Source organism: Chelonoidis abingdonii, chromosome 10 (genome assembly GCF_003597395.2).
Source record: "Chelonoidis abingdonii isolate Lonesome George chromosome 10, CheloAbing_2.0, whole genome shotgun sequence".
Taxonomy (NCBI): Eukaryota; Metazoa; Chordata; order Testudines; family Testudinidae; genus Chelonoidis; species Chelonoidis abingdonii.
Genome location: NC_133778.1, coordinates 81,493,989 through 81,503,929, shown reverse-complemented (window position 1 = coordinate 81,503,929; position 9,941 = coordinate 81,493,989). Strand labels below are relative to the sequence as shown.

At 49.3% G+C, this 9,941-nt stretch overlaps 1 protein-coding gene across 1 annotated transcript in view; it reads left to right on the top strand.

The window, feature by feature from the left end:
* Nucleotides 1-6: 6 nt before the first annotated feature.
* Nucleotides 7-9,941, top strand: part of STK11IP (serine/threonine kinase 11 interacting protein) — a 33,897-nt gene continuing 23,962 nt past the window's right edge. The window contains exons 1-4 of the mRNA XM_032774485.2: nucleotides 7-59; nucleotides 469-671; nucleotides 9,119-9,193; nucleotides 9,484-9,579. Of these exons, the coding sequence (XP_032630376.1) occupies nucleotides 20-59; nucleotides 469-671; nucleotides 9,119-9,193; nucleotides 9,484-9,579 (414 nt within the window). The 5' untranslated portion in view covers nucleotides 7-19. The remainder of the gene's footprint in view (nucleotides 60-468; nucleotides 672-9,118; nucleotides 9,194-9,483; nucleotides 9,580-9,941) is intronic.

Below are 9,941 nucleotides of genomic sequence, written 5' to 3'. Positions count from 1 at the left end.
GCCTGTGGCACCCGGGGAGATGCTGGTCCAGGGCTTAGCGCGGCTTCTCCAGGACTCCGGTGAGGCGCCGCCGGCTCCCAGGCTCGGCCCGTGGGATCCCCCGAGGCGGGGGCGGGAGCGGTGCGGGCTGGGGGGGCAGTGCAGGCTGGGGCGGATGCTGGGGCACTGCGGGGGCTGTAGCAGTGCGGGCTGGGGGGGCAGTGCAGGCTGGGGGGGATGCTGGGGCACTGTGGAGGCTGAAGCAGTGCGGGCTGGGGGGATGCTGGAGGGGGCAGTGCAGGCTGGGGGGCAGGGGCAGTGATTTAATGTGATCATGTCAGGCAAATAGATTGGTGCTACGTATGGCTCATGACCATGGGAGAGAGGTCCCCTTCCTGGCCTTCAGTCACACCATGGGAAATGGTGAAGTGAATTATGGATGGAACTGCAGATACATGGGGTTTGTTAATGGTCTGATCTCTTTGACAGGAGACTTGGTTCTAGATGGCACTAGCACCCTCACCTTACTCACCTCCACTCTGCAACACCTGACGCAGGTCTTTGAGCAGCATCTGGTGTCTCGGAACCAGAACCGTGGTTTCGTTGCCCTTCCATCACATCCAGCTGACACATGTGCCATTCTCCAGGCTCAGTTCTTGTTTGACATCTTGCAGAAGACTCTCTCCCTGAAGGTCTGTAATGAAAAGGTGCCCTGTGATGATTTTTGTGGGGAAGGGGGAATGATTATGGTAAGCTTAGCAGTTCTGTAGGGGTAGGTTGGACTGCTGAAGCAGATTTCTCTGTATCCCCATCCCAGGATGGGCTCATTTGGGAAGTATATGGTTATCCCTCTATTGCAGGGGTCAGCAACCTTTCAGAAGTGGTGTGCTGAGTCTCCATTTATTCATTCTAATTTAAGGTTTTGTGTGCCGGTAATACATTTTAAGATTTTTAGAAGGTCTCTTTCCATAAATCTATAATGCATAACTAAACTATTGTTGTATGTAAAGTAAATAAGGTTTTCAAAATGTTTTAAGTCTAATTTAAAATTAAATTAAAATGCAGAGCCCCCTGGACCAGTGGCCAGGACCCAGGCAGTGTGAGTGCCACTGAAAATCAGCTTGGGTGCCACCTTTGGCACACATGCCATAGGTTGCCTACCCCTGCTCTATTGCATGTGTATCAAAGTTCTTGTCTCTGTGCCCCCAATTCTGTCAATGCCTCAGGTAGAATGTGGAACCATACTGTTCCTGTAATATGTATTTATTTGTTATCGCATCTTTCCCAGCAAACGGTCTCCAAAAGGTTTTGCAGAGTTAAAAACAGGACAACAGAGGAATATCAAAGCAGACCCTGGTTGGGATGGCATTGTAGTGAATAAACTGAAGGGTAAATCATAAAATGTGTGTGAATGTTAACAGTATCTGGTGGAGACTGGGGCATGGATGAGCTAGCTCAAGCTTTGTAGGTCTGAGGGTGTAGGTGGTGGTGGTAGGCTTGAGAAAGTTAGAGATAACATCCATTGTCTTAGCAAGGATGCATGGCTACTCCTTGTTGGGTTCCAATGATTCGGCTAGACCAATGGCTATTCACTTGATTGTAGTGGGAAGGGGAATTGCTAGAAATGCTCTGGATGTACACTTTGTAATTGGATTGTAAAAAGACCAATAACTGAGATGAAGGCAAAGGTGAGAGTTTCAGAAGACCTTTGAACTAGGTAGAGATGACAAGAGTTAGAGAAGGCTTTTGCCCCAAGCGTTAGAAGGGCGTGCTAGGTAGTGGGAGAGGAGTGGAGATGGTGTAAGCTGAAAACAGACCCAAGAGCTTATTGAAGATGTCCATTACTAATTGTAAATGAAAACAACCTGGGAGTTCCAGGATGGGAATGACATGACTTTGTCTACACTTAATGCTGGCAAAGCTGTTACAGTCATGGGTGTGAAAACACACCTGACTATGCCCAGAAACCCCTTGGGGTAGACACAGCTGTACTGACAGAGTGCTTCAGTCAGCACAGCTAATGTGCATGGTTCCTACGCTGCCAGATGTTCTTGGGGTAGATGGAACATAAAAACGGCTATACTGGGTCAGACCAAAGGTCCATCTAGCCCAGTATCGTGTCTCCTCTGACGGTGGCCAATGCCAATGCCCTGAAGGGAGTAAACAGAACAGGGACTCCTCAAGTGACCCATCCCCTGTCACCCGTTCCCAGCTTCTGGCAAACCGAGACTAGAGACACCTCAGAGCATGATTTTGCATGTAAGACTGTGTACACTACCAACTTTAGTCAACATGAGTTGTCAGTGTGTAGCTGCCAAAGTCAATCTGTTGCTTGTGCGTGTACATGCATGGCTGCTTGCATTGGTGTGGTGTGTACTCACCAGAAGCTCTTGTGTCGATGCAAAGTGCATTGAGTCACAGGTAAGTATCCTAATGTTTGTGCCACCATATAGCACAATGCCTTTTGGGGAAAATGCTTGCATTGTGTTGTAGACTAGAAATAAGTCTCTCAGGGAATCTCCAGGAGTTAGGGATCAAGTTCCCCACCATACAACTTTCTCCATCCCATAATGCCAGCCAATAATTTTCATGCCCTATTTTTTTAATTTTACAAACCTACGTGGCACTTCTTGGTGCCTGCCATCTCCAACAGAAACCTGGATCTCTCACAGCTCTGCACTGTTCTCATGAACATTGCAGATACAAGATGAATGATACTCTGGTGTTGCCATTCTTCCTGCCAGTGTGCAATAGCAAAGGACGTCACAATTTCTTCAAGGACAGATTGTTATGGGGTACAGCAAAAAACAATTCAGGGTTCTGGTGGCATTCACAGAACAGCTGCAGATGGTGGAGTGCTGCTTCTGGGCCCAAGAAATGAGCACTGACTGGTGGCATTGCATCATAATGCAGGTTTGGGAGGGTGAACAGTGACTGCAGAACTTTTGGGTGTGAAAGGCCACATTCCTGGATCGGTATGCTGAGCTCACCCCACTCTCCAGCGCAGACACACCAGAATGAGCTGCAGTGACAGAGGAGAAGAGTGGTGACCAGTCTGGAAGCTTGCTGCGCCAGTCAATGGGAAATCATTTTGGAGCTGGAAAAGCCACAGTGGGGGCTGTTGTCATGCAAGTGTGTAGGGCTGTTAATCATCTCCTGCTGTGGCTGGATCTGCAGCAGTAAATGGCACATCTTGTTGTAGCCCCAGAGTATATAAAAACTGCCAACAGGGTGAAGGTAGAGCAGCTGAGTTTGAAGAAGCAAACACCGGGGCCATTATAATAGCTTGTTGTGGAGCTGAGTGGTTGAAGGAGGCTTTGAAAGAGCACTTCTGTGGCTGACAATTAGTAGTGCTGTGTGCCTGGTGCTGCCCTGGCCCTGAAGGTTTATAGCCTCCTAGTGCTTGGTGTAAATGTATAAGTATTGCACTATTTTACCAAACCTTTGCACTCAGTAGGGCTTGCTGTGCACTTCCACATGACTGGGTGTCTTGAACCTATGAGTTCTGTGGTGCTGTATGCTTACAAGTAGTGGATGCCTTGAGTCTGTGTTCTGCAGTCTGTACTGTGAACTAATAAAAGAGCTTATTTTCCAAAAAAGAAACTTGTCACTCAAACAGGGCAAAATGTGCAAACAAGACAATGCAAATATTGAACATAAATTAACAGAACGGAACTTTAAAACTGGAAAAGCAGCAAACCCTTCTGTCCATTTTGGTGCAAAAATATCCGTTTTGGCTAAACACACTGACCTGTGAGAACCACAGCTGATATATGTGAAGCTCTGATTTTCTTTCCTGTCCCTTGGTGCACAGTGATAGGCACAGGGATGTGCTCATGATGCCACTTGGTATGTTGGGTGCGGAGGGTATAGGAGGCAGCTACCATGGAGTTCTCAACACCCTTTGCAGTCCTTTGACTGTAGGACATGTAGGTCAACCAGAGTCTGTAGCATTTGTTTGTTGCCCAAGAAGCTCCTTTATGTCCTTGTGCATCTCCCTCTCCTTTTCTTGCTGTGATACCTGCATCTGTCCCCTCTGTCCTCCTGCATGCTGTGTGTTTGCCTGCCAGGCCCTTTGTTTGCAATCCAATGCAATGCTGACTTGCAGATTCTCACTGAACCTCATCCTCATCAGGGTCAGATGTTCTTCAGGGAGGGAGTGCCCATCGGGGCTGCAATAGCAGCAGCCACAGGTAAACCAGATGGATCATTGGATGTACAGTCAGAACAGAAAGGGAAAGAGAAGCTTCAAAAAGCCATTTCCTTATTAATATATTTAACAGGACGTGCTTATTGATACTTCAGGTCTGGAGTACCATGGCATAGTCCCAGCCTTGTGAGTATGGCTGGGTGGGGGTGGAGACTGGGGGGAAGGAGGGAGGCATTAAGCTTTTTGGTTGTATGAAAGAATAATATTTTGGTCACTACTGACAGGGGTACAAGTACATAGGGCAATGGCACTGAGTATTGGTCCTGTTTTCCACAGACGGGGGTGGTGATACCCTCAGCAGTGAGATACAGGCTAACAACAGCGTAGCTCAGATGCTGGTGGTGTCCTGAAGCCATTTTGGCCTGTTTGCTGCAGTGGTCTCTGCTAAAGGCCAGGCAGAGTGGCATGGAAAAGTCTCCTCCTGTCGAAGAAGAAATAAGATTGTCATCCCTGGACTGCTTTGGAAGAGGATCAGGGTGTATCTCCATGAGTGTCATTTGAGACTTCTGGAGGATACAAGGGGCATCTGTATGTACAGTCGCTCCCTATGTCCCTCCTGCATAACCCGACAGGAATGAAAAGCAGATGCCAACTGTGCCTCTATCTACACTGCTGCCACTTCTATGAATAACACAATGACAAGTCATTACCTGGAGCTTAACTTGGGGATGCAGGGCACAGTCTTTACATTTAAAACATGGTGAGGAAAAACGCATGCACACACCACACTTCCTTCCGCTCCGTTGGGCCCCTCCGGGCTTGGCAGATGTGACTAGCTGGTTTCTAAGGTAGTCTTAAGTCCAGGCTTGCTGTGTGGCTTGACACCTTCCTCCTCACCCTCTCTCCCCTCCCCCCAGCATGTCTCCTCACTGTTCATGGCTGGGGTCCCTGTTTCCTCTGAGGTACCCACAGCAATCTGCAGGGTGCTCTTGGGATCTCTGCCCAGCATGGCATGCAGCATGATGTAAAAGTGACAGGCCTGCATCTCGGCACCAGATCGACTGTTGACCTCCCTGGCCTTGTGGTCGGGGTGCTGGACCAGGGGGCTATAGCCCCATCACTTTCTACCATCTGTAAGAGTGGAGGGGGCGGGGGCATGGTTCTGGCACTGGTGGTTCCCCCCCACTTTTGGAGAGGTTCTGCTGCTCCTGCTTGTGGTATGCCTACTGCTATTCCTTTGCTTTCACACGGCATGGCGGCTGATCCCTATCACGCCCTTTTGCCTGCATCCCCCGTGCTGTCTCTCCGTAGCTGTCCATGTTACTGTGGTTGGTCTGTAGCTGTGCTTGCACAGCTGCTTCTCCCCACGAGCCTAGGAGAGCCGGTACCTCCTGTCTGTTCCAGGACCATGATATTTTGTGTGCAGCAGCCCAGCAAGGGAGAGCTGCAAGGTGTGCATCAAGCTGGGCAAACAGGAAAAGCATTTAAAAATGTTGGGTATTCTAAGGGGGCAGGGGCTTCAGGTCACTATGACATCAGCCAGGGAAGTTCACATTTGTGACCTGAGCAGTCACTGCTGCAAGGAATGGTGTATTGTGGGACAGCTGCTGGAGGAATGTTAGTGTAGACATAGGTCACATGCTGTCTGCACTCATGGCATCGGCCTCATTAGGTCGGACATGGTCCATGCTGTTTGGGGAGGTGGCTTTACTGCATCACCCTAACAGGGCGCTGATGTCAGCTGGAGACTCATCTGATTGTAGACCCACATGCATAGGTTGACATAAATTGCCTTGTGTCGACCTAACGTTGTGTGGACCAGGCCTAAGGGCAGTATGCCGAGAGTCAGACCTGAGAAGCTTGGCTCACTACTAATGCTTTCAGCAAAAGAAGGGTTAAAATATGTCCAGTATTTGAATGTGAATTAACTTTTTTTGAATTGTCTGGGCTCAAGCTGGGCACTGTTAAAACGACGAGATCAGAATGTCCAGGCTCCCTGGGAAATACAGATCCATCAGAGTACAAAGGTTCTATGGTGTATGCTTGTCTTAACATAGTTAATAAGCTAGGTCTGTAACAAGCTCTGAAAGGAAGGAAGCGGCTACTGTTACTGTGCAGTAAGTGGCCGTTTGGAGAAACGGTCTGAGACTGGCTGTACACCATGTAAATAAAGGGGGAGGCTGTTAAATGGTCAGGAGGCAGATCAAAAGCCAGCCTGAAACAAGCTGTTCTCAAATGTTAATGTGAGTCTGCCCCCCCACCCCCCGCACTGGTACTCCACTGTGCAAACCCCTCCCTGTGATTAACCACCCTTCCAGCTGCGCTCTTGACAGCAGTGTTGGTGCCTGGCGCTCCAGCCATGTTGAGTGTCTCTTGAATGAAAACCAGTTTGGCTAACACAAGTGCTCAAGAGAAGCAGAGATCTGCAGTTCTGCCCTTGTTCCGTGTTCAGCGTCGCAGAACTCACAATGCTGTCTAACCTTTGATTAGACAGTGCAGTCCCATGGCTGTATAAATGGAGTGTGACCTCTGGATTTTCTGGCTCCTGCTCTTAGTCTCATCCTGTGTTTAATTAACATATTTCAATAAAACTAAATCATACTGTGGGGAGACAGTGACTGGGGGCAGCCATAAACTATAGTGAGTGGAGGATGAAAGCCCCCTTTCAGTAAGGGCTGCTGGAGCTTGAGGCCCGTCTACACCACCAGTCTAAAACCTGGGGAGGCCCAGTCTGTTTTATAGACCCTCCGCTTGTGATCTGGTCAGAGCATCGCTGCATTGGGGAAATACAGAACACTCGCCTTTCCAGTAGACTTGATGTTAACCACTGGCGAGAGCTGCAGTGGAGCTGTGGCTCTGTCGCTAGGGTGTCTCTACGCTACAGTGACAGTTACAGCACTGCAGCTGTATTGCTGTAGCACAGGTGCTTCCTGTGTTGGTATAAGGAGGTTTTGGCTGATTGTAGATAATCCACCTCTGTGTCTACCTAGCTGTATGTATGGGGGTGTGGAGATGGGTTGGGTCAACTTAACTTAATAGGCAGCAGGTTTAAAACAAATACAAGGAAGTTCTTCACGCAGCACACAGTCAACCTGTGGAACTCCTTGTCTGAGGAGGTTGTGAAGGCTAGGACTAAACAGTGTTTAAAAGAGAACTGGATAAATTCATGATGGTTAAGTCCATTAATGGCTATTAGCCAGGATAGGTAAGGAATGGTGTCCCTAGCCTCTGTTTGTCAGAGGAAGGAGATGGATGGCAGGAGAGAGATCTCTTGATCATTGCCTGTTAGGTCCACTCCCTCTGGGGCACCTGGCATTGGCCACTGTTGGTAGACAGGATACTGGGCTGGATTGACCTTTGGTCTGGCCCGGTATGGCCGTTCTTATATTCTTAACTACACTGCACAAAGTACCACTTTTTTTTACAGCCTGAGCAGAGTAGCTGGGTGCACCTAAGTTTTAGGTGTAGACCAGGCCTAAGTCAAACCCACTGACAGGAAGGGCTACTCGGAATGGTGGGGAAAAATTAGTCCAACTCCAGAGCTTTGTCTATACCAGAGCTTCCACTCATACTAATGCTGGTACAGCTGCACACTTTCCTATGCAAGATCTGTGGTCTCTAATAAATCTTTTTAGTGATGTGCCTGTGTGAGCCATGCTGCATTGGGACAAAATGGTCTGGACCTATTTGCTCAGCTGTGCTGCCAAAAGTAGCACCTCCACTAGCTGAGTGCTGGTTCCTGCCCTGTCTGGCTCTTTGATACAAGGGCTGCCATCGTGGCATTAGGCTTGGGCAGCGGGGGCTGCTGCTCAGGTATAGATAAGAACATACTAATCATTTGCTGGTTTTATTGTTTACATCCTGTGAGATAGGAAACCGAAGGGCTGCTAGGATGATCTGAGAAAAGAAAACCTTTATGAAAGGAGACTTAAAGAGTTGACCTGTTTAGCCAATCAAAAGAAGGTTGCGGGGGAATATGATTGCTCTTTCAATATATCAGAGGGAGGGGAGGAATTGATAAGCTTAGTACCAATGCGGACACAAGACAAATGGATATAACTGGCCATCAGGAAGTTTAGACTTGAATTAGACACAGGTTTCTAACCATTAGAGGAGTGAAGATCTGGAACAGCCTTCCAAGGGAAGTAGTGGGGCAAAACTTATTGGCTTTAAGACTAAGCTTGATAAGTTTATGGAGGAGTGGTATGATAGGATAGCATAATGTTGAACATTTAATTTGGCAATTGATCTTTGATTATCAGCAGGTAAGTATGCCCAGTGGTCTGTGATGGGATGTTAGATGGGATGGGACTGAGTTACTACAGAGAATTCTTTCCTGAGTGCTGGCTGGTGGTCTTGCCCATATGCTCAGGGTTTAACTGATGGCCATATTGGGGTTTAGAAGGAATTTCCCTCCAGGGCCGCCCAATCTGCCCTGGAGGTTTTTCGCCTTCCTATGCAGCATGGGGCATGGGTCACTTGCTGGAGGATTCTCTGCAGCTTGAGGTCTTCAACCACAATTTGAGGACTTCAGTAACTCAAACATAGGTTAGGGGTTTGTTACAGGAGTGGTGGGTGAGATTCTGTGCCTGCATTGTGCAGAGGTCAGACTAGATGGCATAATGGTCCCTTCTGACCTATAAAATCTGAGTCTGGAGACTTTTGAGCAGTACCCTATGGAGCACGCCTTGGGAACCATACAGGGGAGCCATTGCCTTTGTCACTGTCTTAAGGCTGCTTTTAGTTAGTCCTGTCCCCACTTCATCATCAATGAAACTCTCTACTTTTTGTTTGGGGTGGACACTGCATTAGGGCAAGAGTTGTGTTCTTTTGGAGGGAAGGGTGCTGCCTGCTGAATCAGACCGCAGAGGACAGCCTGAGGCTCTGGCAGCTCTGAGAAGGTGCACGAGGTTGCCATGTAACCTCCTCCTCTCCCCCCCCCCCCCCCGCCTGACATTCAGTGACTCTGTCCATTCCATCCCTCTGCAGCTTGTCCACGTCCCCAGTTGTAATCTGCAATCCTCTGTGAAGATCTTCCCCTTCAAGTCTCTCCGGCGCCTGGAGGTCAGTATTGCTGGGAGGACTAGCTAAGCCTTCATCCCCAGCCATGTGGCTTTAGGAGCAAGTCACTGGAGTGCCCCAGCTTTTCAGAGATTGGGTGAAATACCACCCTTGCTAGAGGAGTGGGGTCTGACCCCCTACTGCACTGGAGTGGGGCTGGGAATGCTGCTAGGTCTCTCCTGTAGAGCTGGGAGAAAGGTGGCTCCCCTGACACTGGGCTGGGGACAGGGAGGTGGCTGCTCTGGTGCTGTGACACTCCTACATGCATTCTCCCCTTTCTCTCACCACCACAGCTGAAGTCTGTCCCTCTGCACTGCCTGCGGGGGCTGCGGTTCATCTATTCCCAGCTGGAGGCCTTAACTTGCAGCAAATGCGTCAGTATGCTGGAGGCGAGTGCTGGCTCTGAGCCTGGCCAGGAACTGATCCCTGAGAACAAGAACTGGTTTGCTTGGTCTTCCAGCCCTGGGACGGAGCGCTGTCTCCATCAACCACTGTTCTGTGGGGTTCTTCTCCCCTAGGCAGCTGGCTGAGACTCACCCTGTGGTGCAGACTCTCACTTGTCAGGAGTGGTCAGGTCCGTGCTGTCTGTCACACAGGCTCTAACTTCCGGCTCTGGAGGTCCCCAGCTGCTGGCTGTTCGGATGGAATTGCCTGGCCTGGATACTGTCCTCACCCATGCCTAGCTAGAGAGTCTCTCCTTTGGAACCTTTCAGCACCTCCCAACCTGTGACGCTGAGCCCTGTCAGGTGCT